General features: G+C 36.4%; 1 protein-coding gene across 1 annotated transcript in view; it reads left to right on the top strand.

Moving 5' to 3' along the window:
- The window catches only part of mad1l1 (mitotic arrest deficient 1 like 1), a 96,118-nt gene that overhangs the window by 53,834 nt on the left and 23,463 nt on the right, over positions 1-18,821 (top strand). Inside the window, exon 17 of the mRNA XM_065254223.1 lies at positions 555-745. Within this exon, the coding sequence (XP_065110295.1) occupies positions 555-745 (191 nt within the window). The remainder of the gene's footprint in view (positions 1-554; positions 746-18,821) is intronic.

Below are 18,821 nucleotides of genomic sequence, written 5' to 3' on the forward strand. Positions count from 1 at the left end.
TCTGTTGGGTGTAAGGGGAAAGGAAAGCTTGGTATGCAATTAAAAGTGATACCGATAACAAGACAATAGAAAAGGACAATAGAAAGGTCTCGCATTCAATGCATGAGCGTGTTCAGTTATGTGAAGCATTCGGGGTTCAACTTCCCCGGTATGCAATTACAGTAGATGGTAGCAAAACATTTATCTCTTTCCTGAAAATGTTCCATAATGAAATTGTCATGAAGCAGCCATTAGGAAATTAAAGTTGCTGTTGAGATATGGCCTTTGTTGCACATGGCCAGCATTATGTTGCAGCTATAAGACATTCTTACTGATCATTTAGGTAATCAATTTCCATTGATCTATAATTGAATATCTAAATGAATATTGTGTCATGATCTCATGAAGCTTATCTATCTTTTGTTCACCACAATGTTCACAATGAGTCGGTCAGCAATGAAAGTTATTATATTACTTAGTTGAAGAAGTTTAGCAATGAATTACATTGATCAACCAACAATAATAAACTGCCCTTCAAAAAGTGTGTTTTGCTGAATCAATGATTTGTTCTTTAGACCTGCGTAAGCAGATGGAAAGTGCAGAACTGAAGAACCAGCGCTTGAAGGAAGTGTTCCAGAAGAAGATCCAGGAGTTTCGCACTGCATGCTACGTTCTGACCGGGTACCAGATCGACATCACTGTGGAGAACCAGTATCGGTTGACATCTGTGTATGCTGAACACATGGAAGATTCTCTGCTTTTTAAGGTACACTTATAAAAATGTATGGATATGTATGAGTACATAATCCATACAGTTTGTGTGACACTGACCATAATGTCATAGTGCGTGGTAAATAATTTCCAGTGTACTTAAAACTAAAAAAGATTTGAAGGGATAGTTCGGCCAAAAATGATATTAAACCCATGATTTACTCACCCCCAAGCTGTCCGAGATGCATATGTCCATCGTTTTTCAAACTAACACATTTTCAGTTATTTTAGAAAATGTTTTAGATGTTTCAGTTGATCAAATGTAAAGTTACAGGGTCCACTCCTTCAAGTCCAAAAAAAGTGCGTCCATCCTTTACAAATTAAATCCAAACGGCTCCAGGATGATAAACAAAGGTCTTCTGAGGGTAATCTGTGCCGTTTTGTTGTAGAAATATCCATATTTAAAACTTTATAAATGAAAATAACTAGCTTCCGGTAGCGCCGCCATCTTAGACTCCTCTGTATTCAGGAGAGAGTATTAGCGTAGTGTACGCACTTTTCTTAGTGACGTATGACAAATTCAGAGGTCGGGGGCGCAGAGCAGCAGCAGAGAAACCTCCATAAACCGCGTACGCTCTCATCTTGAATGCGGACGCGACTAAGATGGCAGCGTAACCGGAAGCTAGTTATATTTGTTTATAAAGTTTTAAATATGGATATTTCTACAACAACACCGCGTGGATTACCTTTAGGCCTTTGTTTATCATCGTGAAGCCATTTGGATTTATTTTGTGGAGGATGGATGCAAATTTTTTGGACTTGAAGGATGTAGACCCCGTAACTTTACATTTGATTAATTAAGATCTAAAACATTTTCTAAAATAACTAAAAATTTGTTCGTCTGAAAATGATACGAAATATGCATCTTGGATGGCTTGGGGGTGAGTAAATCATGCGTTTAATATCATTTTTGGCCGAATTATCCCTTTAATAGTTTGTAAAAAGGGAAAAACTTTTTTCAAGCGGCTTGAGGTTTTGGAATATGATTGAGTTTCAGATTTATCAGTTTATTTCACTTGTACATGTACACAGATGTTTGACGCATGTACATTGTGACAAAATGCAATGCATCTCTAACTATGCGTTCACACCAGATGTGGAAGAGGCGGCAAAAACGCGCTATTCGTGCATAGTTGGACACTTGAATAATTTCAGTTTACCTGCTTCATTCACGTGTGAAAGTCTAGTCATTCGAGACATTCACGCGTACATTTGCGTCAAGGGAGGGGCTTAAATACCTCAAGTTGATTTAACTTACCAGATTGTTTCACCTCCTCACTCTCATTCTTTCAAACAAGATCCTTTTAATTCTTGTAAAAGTTAAAAAATGTCTCGTGTAGCGATGATGATTTTCCTTCATTGTTATTTTGTTTTTCTGCCTCTGCTCGCTTCCTGTAATCATGTCACTGCTAAAGCAAGCTCCTGATTGGTTAACGTGGCGAAAAAAAAAATTCAACTATCAATCTAGCGTCAACGCTCAATACACGTTCCACGTTCCATATTATATACTACATTGTCCTCTACGCACATATGCGGCCTACACAAATCCGTGGGGTGCACATACAGTGCACATGTACTACTCTAATGACGAAATTCGCGACAAGTGCCCTCCCGTATACGTAAAAATGTAACTATACTTCTGGCTTTAGAGTGCTGTAGATGCATGATTTCCAATCTGGGGTTACATAAAGTCCAGTGATTTCCTAATCAGGTCCCAGGATTTAGGAAGGTTTCACTGTTACTCTTTTTTTCTTTTATAACTTGTGTTACTCTTTCTTGGAGGCACTATTCTTTCTTACTATACTGCATAGAGTCATCGAGACTGAAACGTTTCACTGATACACTATACATATGTGGTTTGAATTGGGTTAATTATTTAATGTTCAGACTGCAAACCAATTTGTGTCTGGTTTCATTTTTGCTGCCCGTCTGATGCCTGTTGGCTTTTCGGAGTGAAATAAGTATTTTTAGACTTCAGACTGTTCATTAAGTTTTAATAGTGCGAGTTGTGCAGCATTTTCGCAAGCCATCTTAGAAAATTCACATTTATCATTGCGCATCACGCTGGTAGTCATCCGTCATTTAATGCAAATGAGAAGCCATTGTTTCTAATTTTGGACAGGGGTGTATGTTATTAAAAAGTGTTATTAATGTGATGCAAAACTGCATGCTCATGCATGGTGTACCTGCAGATGTAATTTATCTTTAATTAATGCTCTTCCTTTGTGAGTTGGGATAATGTTCTGTAATAATATCCCCTTATAGACACACACATACACACACAGTGTAATAATTGGATTTAAGTTTTTGTTATTTGATCTGTAGTTTTCCTCAGGCTGTTTAATTAAGGTTGCGGAAAAGCTTCGCTGCGTCTGCATCGAACTGGTATTATTGCTGTTTGGGAGCGAATGTTTACTCAATCTCACACAAGCATACTTATGCGTTTAGGTGAATTGTATTAATTTATAAGTACAGATTATTTATGTACTTGGGAAATATTGTCTGTTTTTTTAGTATCACAGCTTATCAAATTTGATAGGTTTATTAGGTGAATAATTAATTCAAGTTTATTCGTTCGCTGATTTGTCACTCAACCTTATCAAGGACTTGGGTAGCATTTAATTGAATAGATTTAAATGTCAGTCTGAATGGTTGTCAGGGAATTGTGTCTGCAGTTGGCTGCTGGTATGAGAATTTTATATCTTGCGTTGATTACAATGTATAACCTAAACGCAATGCGTTATTTGTGGTCCCGTAATTAAAGGTGATCAATGTACTTTTTTGTATGACTACAACAAGATGCAGGTTAATTTTAGTAAATACATTAGCTAACATTTACTAACAATATGTTTTTTAGCATTTTATTAATCTTAAAGGGACTGCAAGTAGGATTTTAAGTGTTTTATTAATCAAAATCAATGTCTTTATTCATAAATTGGGGTCAAATGACCTCTGCCAATGATCTGACTTTTCTTTGTAAGCTTAGAATTTCTTCTCTTTACTTACATTGAACGGGTAAGTCCAAGGAGATCACTGAGTACATAACGGCTACCGTAGTTGCAACACGCATTTGGAAAAGCGAGGCGCTAGAGAGCACTATTCGTTTAAATGCAAAATACAATTTCACCACTAGATGGGGTAAAATCCTACTTATTGTCTATTTAATTAATTTCAATACAGTTGTGCATGTTAGTTGAACTTTACTGATATTACAACTTTTGATTTAAAATAAAATTTCCTAAATGTTTTACTACGTTTAAGTAAGATTAGCATATGCTACAGAAGTATTGTTTATTGTAAGTCTACTGCATTAACCATTGTTAACAAATGAGGAGCTCAGATGCAAAAGCCACTTAATGCCATCTCTGTCAAAAAAAGATAATATTATTGAAAGATTGTGAATGTTCTGAATGTCCAGCTGTGCCGTAACCAACATGTGTCTGTAAAGGTGTAAACTGAATGGCCCTAACAATCAAATGATCAATACACAGCATGAACCTTCTGTCCTGTCTTTTGTAAGGTCTCCAGTAGAAGGTCCTAACAGTATTTGTCTGTCGTATAAGTTCTGGTCACAAAATCAATACCTTGGGTTAAGATCTAGAAGAAGGCCATGCAACATGTCTTCAATAAACACTTTTCCCATTATCTTTGGTCTGGCTTACTTCTTTTATGTATTAGAAGCATTCTTATACATTGCTAAGCCACCAAACCATTGCTCAGCCAAATTCAAGAAAATCTAACAGACCGAAAAAATAACTTTGCTGTAAAAAATGCTTTATCATGGCATCAGGCAATTCAGAAATACAGCTTTGTTGGCAGAATCCACTAAACGGTAAACCGATTTTTTTGCAAAGTCCTCTAAGTGCACGGAAGATGAATTGGATGAACGACGGCAACTGAATGCGTGGTTCAGTTTCTTCATTTTTACATTTTAATTTGCATCATTGGCAGTATTACTTGTTGCATCTTTAGTGGTTTACTTTGTCTTGTCCAAAAAATAAAAATGTACATGCTCTTTGACGATTTTGTTAAATACCAATTAAATGCTTAAAATTTATTTGGTGAAAATAAGGAATTTCAGCTACAGACTAATAATCTTTTCATTGCAATTAAATTGAAATTACTGAACCTAAACATATGTTCCTAATAAAAAATATGATTTACAAGAAAACATGTCAGACGCACTTGCATCTAAACCTTATTGAAAAGTTTTACCACTTTTTGTTTTGTTAAAATACTTTATTACCTTGTTTAATGCGCATAGACAACTATGGTTTTGTCACCAATTGTGTTCTAAGCATGTGTTTTAGAAGGGTAGTTTTGATACAAATTAAACCCTTAACGTTTTATTACTATACAGAAACATAAACTGTTGTCAGGTTGTTTCAACACATTAGTCATTAAAATAAACATTTAACCAAAATTTCCACGTACAAACACTTTTGCAAACAGGTTTGTTTGCTAAATGTAGAACATAAATAACATTTTAAGTTGTGACCAGTTAAAGTGTGTGAACTAATTATTCTTGGAAATGTATTTATTTTTTATTTCATTGACATTGTGGCTTTTTTGTTGGTAAATCAGCAAGGCCAATTAAGCGCTAACAGTATTGCAGGAAATTTAGAATCGCATTAGTAGTTCCCAAAGCCTTGAAGAATTGCAAAATTTACAAAACTGACTGAAATTGATCATAATGAATGATGTTATAAACGTGCACTCTCTGTTGAGAACAGATGGCTAATTATTTTCTCTTTCTCAGCATATTACAGGCATTGAGTTGTTTTTAAAGCGCAAGCACTCAAAGATAAATGAATTCAATCCCTGTATTTTTTTTCTCCTAGAGGAATGTATTGGTTATTCTGTGATCCCTAAACAATCAAGAAACTAATCTGAAATTCTTTTCTATTTCTGTCTGAGAGAAAATAATAAGAGAACTGCTTCGTTTTTCCACTTTTGTTTGTCAAACTGTGAGCCATTGACAGGTTCTCTAGAGAATTGTCAACGCAAAGTCGTTGAATATCTTGTTTGCATGTAAAAACAAAACCACAAACATCTAAAACGAAACTTTGATAAAGCTATGATACATAAATGATCTGTATTTTGAGCTGAAACTTCACAGACACATTTTAAGCACACCTATGACTTATATTACATCTTGCAAAAATCTGCATTATATTGGCCCTGTTGCGGTTTAAAGGGTTTAAAAAATTTTAAGCTTACTATCACTGAAATCACGATCCCACCCTCCATTTAAATCGCCATCCAAAGCTATGCATTCTTCAAAACACATGATGTTAAAAGTTACCAATGTTAATTCAGGTTTTTGCTCTTTGCTGATCCAGATGTTTTTTTGTCGTTGTTTCAAAAAAGTATTTCGTTCTGTGGCTCTTGTGCGGGTTGTCAATTCAGCAGGAAAGTTTGTTTGCCTTTGTTTCCCAAAGGAATGTGAACGTGCTGATGATGTATGATGTTTGCGTGAACAGGATGTGCATTGGCATGCAAAACACATTCACATGCGTCCAATTATTGCATTCTGTCCGAGTTCAATTTGTTGAAAATACATTTATACAAGCACATTTAAAGGATTAGTCCATTTTCTTAAAAAAAAATCCAGATAATTTATTCACCACCATGTCATCCAAAATGTTGATGTCTTTCTTTGTTCAGTCGAGAAGAACTTATGTTTTTTCAGGAAAACACTCCAGGATTTTTCTCATTTTAATGTCCCCCAACACTTAAAGCAACACTATGTAGTTTTTTTACCTTTAAATAATGTCTCTAGCCTCCTAGCTGCTACAAGCACACTCTGAAAGTGGCGGTGGAGGGTAGGAAACACAGCCCCGCCCCTCCCCCTGCCTGCAGAAGAGTGTCTGATACCAGGCACTGTTGCGCTTTTCAACCACATGGGGGAGCTGTAAGTCATTTTTACATGGAAACTACATAGTGTTGCTTTAACAGTTTTAATGTAGTTTAAAATTGCAGTGTCAAAGGACTCTTAACGATCCCAAACGAGGCATAAGGGTCTTATCTTGTGAAACCATTGTCATTTTTGGCAAGAAAAAAAAGCACTTTTAAACCACAACTTCTCATCTTCCTCTGGCTGTGTGATGAGCCAGCGCAACCTCATGACGTCGAAAGGTCACATGTTACATACATGAAATGCACATTTGCAGACCATTTTAAACAATAAACTGGCACAAAGACATTAATTAGTATCATTCAACATACAACAACATGTTTCTGGACTAACTCAGATAACCTGACCTTAAATAAACATGTTCCACTTCCCTAATATCTGCATATTGCAGCTGGTATGAAAAGCATTTCGATGTTCCACTGTATCCACAGCTTTTCCTTGTTTTAAAGTAGTTTTAAAAGTGAGAGGTTATGTCATGACATCAATAATTGATATGGCATTTGCATTAGCACTTTTCATCAAACCCCATGCTGAATCAGCGTTTGCGCTCGCGTTATACGGTATGAGGGCAATGAATTTGCGTCTCAGTTTTCGAAACACTATGCTTGGGTATACTGAATTACCCTTTTGAGATCAATAACGCATCTATCTATCAGACAGTCTGTATGGTTGAGCGGTAGGAGAGCAGGGGAACATTTCATATAGGAAAAATGGATGGTTTAACTCAATACGTTAGGAATATGTAAATGAGACCACACTATGCAGCTTTCTGATATAGGATTAGAACAACCAAAAGGACCAATTCTGAAAATCATTATATTTTTGCTTGATGATGCCATGCAGCAGTAGTTCCAAGTGTGCAAAATTGCAAAATCAGATGATATTGTGTGGTCCAATGCGTTTTTCCCAATTAAGTAGGTTAATGATGTTTTTTTATTGTTATAAATTGTCAACCTAAGAAAATTTTATTTGAAAGTGTTTGTATTGCATATGTAAGTTTGTAAATGTGATTAGTGCATCTCGCCGATCACAAGCTTAGTGTTTAGGATAGATGGAATAGATTAGATGAACTTACTGTAGATTGCATACTAACTGAAATTAATATACACACTCCCCCAAATCGAAAAAATACCCATAAGATGCTATAATATTATTAAATTATACGTTATCCCGTTTATTAACACATTAACTTGCACTTCACAATTAGTGATTGAAATAAAATGTTTATAACATTTTCATCTGCATGTAAGTGAAAATGCTGGTGCAAGGGTTGAAACTGTGACTTTACATCCAGCTAAATGAAGCTACTAATCACTGCTTCAAGAAATTAACAACCGCAGGAGGAGGTTTGTAATTATGTATTTGATATTACAGTATGTCTTTTAGCTTCAGTTTCAGAGAGGATCATCAAATGCCTATTGAAACGGCTATAACCAAAACGACTACAATAAGATAAAAGATAATGTTCATTGAAATGCATTCCTTCTGTAAACATTCTGTTCATCGCATCAGCATTCATAAACCGCTCAGCAGTGTTCTTGTAGCTCAGCTGGCAAGCACGGCGCTAGCAATATCAAAGTCAAGGATTAGATTCTCAGGGATGAAATGTATACCTTGAATGAACTCACTTTGGATAAAAATATCTGCCCAATGCATAAACGCCATATAAGCCTAGAAAATCGTAACTTTTAAGTTTCTGTTGGTCTGGTAACTACAGAAGATTCAAGTTTTAAATAGAAAAATATCTAAACTCTTTTGATATAGTTTACTTAAAACTTTGTATATAAAAATGCCACCATCTCGGTATTCAGGAGAGAGTATCAGCGTAGTGTACGCACTTTTCTTAGTGACGTATGACAAGGTCGGAGGGTGGGGGCACAGAGCAGCAGCAGAGAACCCTCCGTAAACTGTGAACACTCTCGTCTTGAATACGGATGCGACTAAGATGATGCCGTTATTAGAAGCTAGTTATTTTCGTTTATTAAGTTTTAAATGTGGATATTTCTACAATAAAACTGCGCAGATTACCCTCAGAAGGCCTTTGTTTATCATCCTGGAGTCGTTTGGATTTCTTTGGGGAAGGATAAAAGTAATTTTTGGGGATTTGAAGGAGTTCAACCCCTTAACTTTCTTGTTAACGACTGGAAGATCTAAGACATTTTCTTAAATAACTGAAAATGTGTTCGTCTGAAAAATCTCTAACTAATATCTTGCCGTGAACAGTTTGGTTGGTATTAGGATACTGACTAAATTTGAATAAAACCCTTTTTTTATTCACCACAGGAGAAGTCACTACTTACTGGGAGTGGTAAATGCCGAATTCACATTTCAATTATGTGCTACCATACTTAACAATCACTTAATTTTCATCAGGGCTCAACGCAAATAATTTTTTATACTCGCCATTTAAACATTTACATTGGCCCCACCAAAAAAAGATTCCAGTGTCACATATTTACAATAATAATTTAATGGTCAAATAAAATTATATACGTATACATTTTATTCATCATTTGTTAAGACAATTAGCGAATTTTAAATGTAAACTCTAATTCTGAAATTTTACAATTCTCTCATTAGGGTCAATAGTTCCAGGTATATCAGGATTAATTGTGCACAGAAATGGAGAACTCATATCAAAGGAATCTTATTGTAAGGACGATAACAAACCAATATTAATAAAACCGTGTTTTTAATATGCTGTGTTGATATGTCTCTCGATGCGCTTAAAATTCTCTTCAATCATACGTCTGGCCGTTAAGTTCAGTGGACCAGATAATGGGTTATCGGCAACCCTTTTAGACACCATGCACGCTATGTTCTGACAGCTTTACTCATGAGATTGTAGGTTTTGTTTACGGTAGTTGCTTGTTTTAACGAAAAAGGCTTCTGACTTGTCTTCTTTACCTGGAAACCGACGGCAAACTGTGCAAATCATCGTATCGTTTCTTTTGTTGTGTTTTACCCATGTTGAGCCCTGTTTAAATATTCACATTTACTTTTAATGCATTTAATAAATGCGCTTGCACAGTAAGAGAGGAGAATTTGAAAATCTAGCAATTTCATTTTTACAAAATGGTGCAGTAGGATCTATAAAATGCACTGTACTTCAGTTCCCTACGATGTCATTTGCATTAAATCTTACCAGACTCTGTGGTAGTCTCAGGTTAATTTATGGGTTGGAGAGCAGGTCAGTGAAATTATCTGTTAACCTGCAGTCAGGTTTGTCTGCAGTGCAGAATTGTATTGCTCATTGACAAAAATTATTTGTTACTAAATAGCGCTAGTAAAGAGCTCTAGCATGAATTCATGTTACTCAGGACACAGTTTTTATGGACACGATGAGGTTTACATGTACACCGTCCGGCATATTAAAAATATGAGTTGTTAAACCCATGTTGTTTTCCTCATGATTTACTGGAAGGTTTAACAGACCTCATTCTTCCCAGAAATAATCACATCTCTTGTATCTCTGATGTGTTTTATAGTCTTACTATGCAGGACATTTAAGACTTCAAATTGGCCATCAAATGTTGTTCGGATAAAATAATTGTTAGTATTGATTTACTATGATAAGGACAGATTTTAACTGTTTGTGTGGGCTTTCATTTTCTTAAAGGGTCATTCCACTTAAAAAATTCTCATTTTTAGATCCCCTAGAGTTGAACATTTGATTCTTACCGTTTTGGAATCCATTCAGCTGATCTCCGGGTTTGTTGCTAGCACTTTTAGCATAGCTTAGCAAAATCCATTGAATCTGATTAGACCATTAGCATCACGTTAAAAAATAACCAACAAGTTTTGATATTTTTCCTTTTTTTAAACTTTACTTTTCTGTAGTTACATCGCGGACTAAAACCGACGGAAAATTTAAAGTTGCTATTTTCTAGGCAGATATGGCTAGGAACTATACTCTTATCCGGGCGTAATAATCAAGGTCTTTGCTGCTGTAACATGGCGGCAGCAGGCGTAGTGATATTACGCAGTGCCCGAAAATAGTCCCCTGCTATTGAAGGTAACCAAGGGGACTATTTTCGGGCAGTGAGTAATATGCCCAAATGTTATAGCAGCAAAGTCCTTGATTATTACGCCTGAATGAGAGTATAGTTCCTAGCCATACCTGCCTAGAAAATAAAATCTTTTAATTTTCTGTCAGTCTTAGTACACGATGTAACTACAGAAGAGTCAAGTTTTAAATAGGAAAAATATCGAAACTCTTTGGTTATTTTTTTGCGCGATGATAATGGTCTAATCAGATTCAATGGATTGTGCTAAGCTATGTTAAAAGTGCTAGCGCCAGACACGCAGATCAGCTGAATGGATTCCAAAAAGTAAGAATCAAATGTTTAACTATAGGGGAGCTGGGAAATGAGTATATTTGCAAAAAAAGTGGAATGACCCATTAAAGGCTTTCATACTGTTTCCACTTCAGTTGGATGTTCTTGAATTTGACTGAATATATTTGATTCTACTAAATCAGTTCTTTCAATAAAACTGACTATTGTGATTTAGCAATTTAGTATTACATGAATGAGTTCAGTCATTGTGTGTGTTTTATCCTTTGCTGTGAAATTAGGCCTGTTGAAGCCATCTGCGACCCTTCTGCTGAAAATAATTCACTGTCAATATTTGTTAACCTTGAGTTGTAGACAAAGACATACACCTTACTATTTACACACATACACTTCACCCACTTAGACTTAAGGGTCCTCGCCTAATAAATGATAATGTGTTAGTGGTGGTGCATCGATTGAAATTTTCTTTTAGTCTGTTAAGACATTTTAAAGAATTAGTATAAACACATTATAAATGTTAGAAATGTTACTACAATACTACATAGTATTGAATTGTGGAGGGTTTTTTATTTCAGTTTTCAGTATTTGGGCGGGGCTAAATGGTAATCCACTGATTGATCCACTGAGGATGGCCCCGCCCCCTAACACAACCACGAGCATCCATTCAGGTTATAGCTGTTTGTGAATGTTGAGAGAGACAGCAGCTTTCCCATGAGTGGGCGTGGCTTCAGCGCTGACAGTGGACCCCCCCCCAGCGTTTGAGAGCAGTAAATCCTTCCTGTTTTTCATAACTTATTTTATTTAATTGCCGTTTTTAATCTTTCCAATTTGGCTGTGGTGTCTCAAAGTAAGAACACATTTACTATCGGACTTTAAAGTGCAAGCGTTTTGGTGTGGTGTGCCGAGTCTGAGCAGAGTAGGAGATGTACACGAAGCCCTACAGTATATAAACCAGAACAGACACGCAAGTCTGTTCAAAGTGTTTCTTGGATTCAGTTCAGTGAACCATGAAGATAAAACTTTGGAGACAACTGCTGTCTCTGTTAATTAGAGTTTCATATTTAATCATGGTTAATAGTTTCAGCAGATGTGAGTAAAGTTTTTAATTAGACCTGCTGTTAATACTTTGCTGTGCTTGTATTTAGTTACTGTAATTTAGTGATGTTAGGAAACATTCTCAGGGGATGTAAATAAGAAACGACTTAATGTTTTTATTCAAATCAGTTCACGTTTTGCCAAGTGGTGTATGAGTCATTGCATCAGTTGTACATTACCATTTGTTTATTCAACTTTTTTTAAAGCTTTCCTAACTAAAACAAATTTTGTTTTACTGAATTTACTGAATCACGTGAGTTCAAGATGGCATTGTTACCGGAAGCTAGTTATTATAGTTAATAAAGTTCAAAATATGGATTTTTTCTTACAATATTGCTTCGATAACCCGCAAAGACATTTATTAACCCATTGGAGCCGTGTGGATTACTTCTGTGAAGGATGAATGCACTTTTTTGGGCTTCAAAGTCAAAAATTGTTCCCTGATCCCTGTTTGATCCCATTACAAGCTTGGAAAAGCAAGGACATTTACTAAAATAACTCCAAAATGTGTTCGTCTGAAAAATTATGGAAATATTTATTTTGCATTGATTGACGTTGAGTAAATCATGGGGTAATTTTGATATTTGGCTCGAGTATCGCTTTAACAAGTGTCATTGATTTGTCGCATGATGCACACCAGTAATGTTTTTACATGGCATGTTTGTCATAACTAATTGGCTTTATGCCCAGCTGCACCACTTCCTGAACTTCAGCCAGCTCCTTGTTTTCTGTCTGCCATTATTGGACAAACTGATTAATCCAGGTGTGTCTGATTATTGTTGTTGCGACTACTGAGGTCAGGCGCACCAGGATTAATTAGTTTGTTTGTGACTACTGAGGTCAGGCACACCTGGATTAATTAGTTTGTCCAATAATGGCAGACAGGAAACAAGGAGCTGACTGAAATTCAGGAAGTAGCTGGGCATAAAGCCTATTAACTATAACTAAGGCCTATTCCTGGATTAATCTAAAACCTGTCATTCAGAAAAGTAATGTCCTGCATCTTTACAACAAGTGCACAATTTGAAGTATCGTTTATGTAAGTAGCACAAACTGTGTGGGTGACTTTTAGGGGTGTGAACACCAAGGCGTTTACGTCGTTGGCCGGCATATGTTTTTAATTGTTTCCATTGGAAGCACTGCGCTTTTCAAAAACTGCAGCTGACAGGTTTTTTTTGTACTGAGCGAGAATAAATTTTTTTTAACGCTCCGCTCATCAATGTCACTTTTCATTTGGCCGTCCAATCACAGTGCAGGAGGGGCGGGACAGATATCCCAACAACCAAATGACGCATCATTCAACAAGTGATAAGCAAAGCAGATGTATCATAGCAACCAAAGCGCTCCGCTGAAAAAAAGCTGGCAAGCACCAACAGTTGGCATCCGCCTGACATTTTCAGCCGTGTTTAAACGCTTTGGCCTGTGCATGATATTAAGAAACTTTGTTACTAAACCTTGTTTGTAAGGAAGTCAATTGAATGTTATAGGTATTTATTTCCTAAAGTTCAAGTGGTGGATAATTGCGTTAGTATTGCAAAGGTCACGGAATCGATTCCCAGGGAACACACATCTTGATAAACTATATAACTTTATTGGACTTGCAAATCGCTTTGAATAAAAATGTGTGCCAAATGTATTTTTGTGCAAAATATTTTTCTGCCTTAGTAGCATTGGCAGTAACTTAAGATAGTAACCGAATCTAAGGCCAAATTTGACCCCGCTTTTAATTCTAATCGTGCCTGAGTCCTAAAGATAAACCAGTTTGTATCGATCAAGAAAATAGGGAGTATCCTCTTAAGTGTTTGCGTAGACTCAAATCTAAATTGCTTATAAAATTAGATTGTGTTCCTAGTAGTAGACAGCAACAATCAGTATCAGCTGCTTACTGCAAATTTGTGTTTTATTTAAAAAGGAGGCCGAAGCATGTGACTGCATGATTTGGGGTCCGGGATTATTCATTTGTCCAGGGGATCATGTGGAAATAATTGTCAATAAACAAAAATACTTGTGAATAATGCATTTCTGTTTTTAAATGTTAATTTGTCCTTTTACGTGATAACTTGCGATGATCATTCTTTCTGTCAAAAAAAGATTAAAACATCAGATTTGGGTTTTTATAGCAAAGTAATATTTTGTCTACTTTAAGAGAATCCAGAGGTAAAACATGATCTTTACATGAACGAATAAAGTGTTAACAAAAATGCCATGAAGCTTAGTTACCAAATAGATAGTTATCGGCTTATAAATACCATGTTTCAACCTCATCAATAACTGCATTTACAAAATGACACACACATCAAATAAATGCACACTCATAATTTTGCATGCTTAATTTTAACCCACTAGTAATTCTTCAGACAAACCCACTGCTAATAAATCCAAAACAAGACCGGTAAATAATTGCAAACTTTCTGTTTGAGCTTACTTGCATCTTGCAGTTTAATTTTAGCCATGTCCGGCGTTTATCTACAACACAGCCGCCACCTATAGAGGCATCCTCTTTATCTCCCAGCAGTGTTTCCCAGCTCTCTTACCATTCTCTCTTATCACCTCTTAACTCACTTTCGGTTATTGTCAGACCAGGCCGGTCGCCGTGATTGGTGCCCTCAGCTCTGTCTTCGGCTCCTGGGGTAATCAGACGCGAAACCAATCAGACGTTTTCCCCGCTGAGCTCGACTCGACGGGGAGCCGGGCAGAGAAAATACTCAATCAATGGTCACAATTAAATGAGAAATAATTAAAGGAGGAAAACATGAGACGATGGAGAAACTTCCCATCGCAATACTTGCTTGTTTTTGCTCTCCCACTTTGCAACTTCCGCAAGGTAGCGCCCGGTTTGTTACGTCTGTATTTTTAGCGAAAGGTCACTGCTATTATTTTGAAGTTTGTTTTCGTGAGAAATCACACCCACGGGTTGTCTGATGCTTGGTCGCAGAGAGTTGAGTAAAGTTATCAGGTTCAATCCGATTGGCTATAACAAACGCATTCAGTCACCTATGGCCAGGTAACCTTAGCAAACACATTGCAATGCTTTTCAAACATCCCAAAACACTTTAGCATCATTGCAGCATGCTTGGCAAATCTAGGACTGTATTGCATTTACATTTGTCACAAACAACATAGCAACAGCATGGTCTGATCCATCAAAGGAAACCTTTGAAATGTATGTGGCCTCTCATCTTTGCTGTAATTAGTATCTCTGTGCTTTGATGGTGGGAGATTTTGTTAGTAATGTACCTGGCTTCTATTTTCAGGTTATATTAGATTAATTTCACCCTCTACCATTTTGTCCTACAGGATTCACCTTCAAAGTCCAGGAAGCATGTCTGCGCTTGCAATATTTAAGCCACAATGTCTGTCTCTATTCAGTTCCTGACAACAGGAACTGAATGGATCTGAAAGAGCTCAATTCTGTGTAGTGTGCTTATAATTTTACTGGACAGCCTATTGCCAGGGCCTGGCGGGCACCGGAGTCATTGTAAAGCTTTTACAAAACCTTTTTTGTTTATAACAGAGTTTAGGATAAGAGCATGTCGGTCTTGAGAGCTCTCTCTATCTCTCTCTCTCTCGTATTTATAGCAGAAATATGGGGTTTTGGCGAGCCCGATTTGAAAGACTCCTGAAAGACATTTTGGCTTGTCTAGTTCATGCAAGAGCACGTACTGTGCCAGGGCCCGGTGGCCCAATAAATTAAAGCCTAATGTAAGTAATTTTGTTAGTATAGATGTTTAGGGTCACTTATACTGTATACTGTCATATTCCTTTTAATATGATAGGATATGGAGGTGTGAATTGTTTGGACCCTCATGATTTGATTCAGAATCAATTCTTAGGTCCCGATTCGATTCAAAATGTATTCTCTGCATACTAATCAGCATATTTGTGATGTCATCGCATTTTCCCTCAAAGTGAGACTTGCTGCTAGTTTCTGAACTGTCATATGCTGTATTTTAATAGTGTTGTTGACAGCTCTGACCTGTTTTCATAATTTTAAGCTAAAGGTCGACCGATTTATCGGCCAATTTTTGGCATCTTTAAAAAATTCGGCTTTGGCCGATTTTGCTGCAAAATTAGGCTGATTAATAGGCAGGCGCATCTGCGGGCACCTAAGCGTTGTTGTAGAACTCGTCCCGTTCATGTGCAGCCATGCCTTGTTCACAAACAGCTTTAGTAAACGTTGGCGGGATCGCGCGAATTAAGCAGCCAGTACAACAGCGGGGGGCTTATGTCTCGCGGTGCACTGTCCGTGCAAAGATTAGGCTCAATTCATGTGATTAATGAGTGATGATTTTTGTTCGCGTGACAGAGAGAGCAGAGCCGCGCGAGCACGGAAGACACCTGCTTTTATTACTCAAAACAAAACTGACTCGATGGCGAAAGGTCGGAAGACCAAATCATATCCACCGAGGAAATGTTTTTCGTGTTGTTACAGTAAGACTTTGTTTACAGTTTTGCGCTGCTCAGCCTGGATTAGAACACAGCGCATCCGATTCACGAACTGACTCGTTTGAACGGATTCATTTGAATGAACGGTTGAAACAACAGATCTGTCCCAACACTAAAGTCACAAGACGTCACTGTCTTATAGCGCCTCAGAAATGAGAATGTAAATGTGTTTAGAAAGATTTGCCCTAAATAACAGTCTCAACTAAAAAAACATAGACATTTACTATGTTAACTTTATTATGAATAAATCATTTATCAGGTCTACCAAATAAGGATTTTATCCTACAAAGCAATAAAAGCCATGGTAAAAAACTGATCAAAGATGATGACAGCAGAGTGTCGGATAATATCTGTGTCTGATAAATGCATGGTGCAGAGGAGGTTGTAAAACTCTTCAGAAAGACCAGTCATCATTTTTTTAAATACTTTGACTTAAATAGTGACATTTTTACATTTAAAATATCTGCTAATGATGAGAACATTTTGATTATTATGTACATACCTGTATAGAAAATCGGCCAAACACATCGGCCATCGGCTGCCCTGATTTCTAAAAATCTGCATCGGCCAGAGAAAAAGCCATATCGGTCGACCTCTATTTCAAGCATCCATGTAGCCTATATATCAGCTCCATACATTTAATTACCGTGTTATTACTGACTGTTTAACCTCTATCTACTTCAACCTTTTCCGCAACCTTAAAGGTAAGGATGACGTGGATTCCGTCTCTGATAAGCTCCATGGTAACAGCAGGCCCGCTTTGATTGTCAACGTCGGTACGGCAGGTGTCTCCGCGTGTTTTAATCAACGTTCTGGCATTTCCTCTCGTCCAATCAGGGCTTGATTACACCTTCTGATCGACTGGCTGATTAATCTCGCTGATGAGCTAATAAAGAGAGAAATCAAGAATATGTTTGTGTGTGTGTGGTGAAACTCTAGGGAACGAGTTACCAAGTTAAATGCTCTAATTTATGAAAATAGGTAGTAATGGAAAATCTTGTCTAGGGCTAAAAGTCAAAGTCACACAGGCAGCTGTTTTTAGTACGAGTTGCATTTGCAAGTATAGCTGTATAGATGTGCCTACACTGTAAGCCCATACAGGTTAGTTGAACTTAAAACATTTACGGAAACTCGTTGCTCTAAAAAAGTTGATTTTGCCTGGTTGAAATAACAATTAATTTTAAGTTTAATGTACTTAATGTTTTAATTTCTTCCAATATTCCTGCACTCTTAACCCAGTTTAGATGACATTACTAGAAATGTGTGAGGAAACTTGTTGCATAAAAGTTTAGTTTTTATCACTTTGTATTACTTTTGATGTTATAAATGGTATTATAACAAAAATTAATGACTGATTTTAAGTCAATCATTGAATAAACGTGATTCTCCACAGAAACGCACAAAAATGTGTTTAACATACATTGTAAGTACAGTGGAGAGAAATACAATAAAATGTTTTGAACAGGTTTCATGTACGGAAACACTGATCACCTGAACGGTGACTTCAAAAAATTATATTTTACAACAAAACAACATCAATAATATAAGAGCTTGAACCTATATGACATTTTATTAACAAATATTTGAATAGAGAAAGTTCTTATCAGTTTGTAATTTGTGAAAAAGCAGAAAATAATCAAAATAGTCAAGCGCAAAGGATTATGGGTATTCCTCACAACATGAAATAATAATTTTAAGTTCATTTTACTTGAATGTTTTAGTTTAATAGATTTTGTAAGGTTAACAGTTAAATCAACAAATCAATTTAAGCTTTGGCTTCAAAACAGAAAATATTAATTATTTTTCCTTGATTCTTTGAGTAAAGACAATTTCTGGGTTAACAGTGTAACCTTAAGTATTACCTAGTAATGGTGATTTGGACATGTAAGCAACCACCCGGGCAATAAAATGTTGTTTTGTTGGAATTGATTTTTTAACCTGCTGTCTGCATCTTTTACTAATGAGAGTCTGAACTCAAAGTTTGAAGTCTACATGCTTAAACCATTTATTGGAATTTGCAGAACTCACAGTAGATGAAATTGCTTTTTCGAAGCCTTGGCTACAGAAATCATTTTACAATTTTATTCAACTTTGATTGCAAATACTACGTGATTTTGTTAATCTTATTCTTGCCCTCGCTGAAACATTTGAAACAATCAAATTTGCAACCCAAAACCAATCTATGCTTGCTCAACTGCCGAAGGTCTCTCCAAATTTTACTCTTGTAGGATTGTCGTTTTTTTAATGTTTATATGTCAGCACACAATCTTTTGTAATTTTACTATCGTTAAGTATGCTGTTTGCAAAGCTCAAACATT

This window comes from Paramisgurnus dabryanus, chromosome 4, assembly GCF_030506205.2.
Source record: "Paramisgurnus dabryanus chromosome 4, PD_genome_1.1, whole genome shotgun sequence".
Lineage (NCBI taxonomy): Eukaryota > Metazoa > Chordata > Actinopteri > Cypriniformes > Cobitidae > Paramisgurnus > Paramisgurnus dabryanus.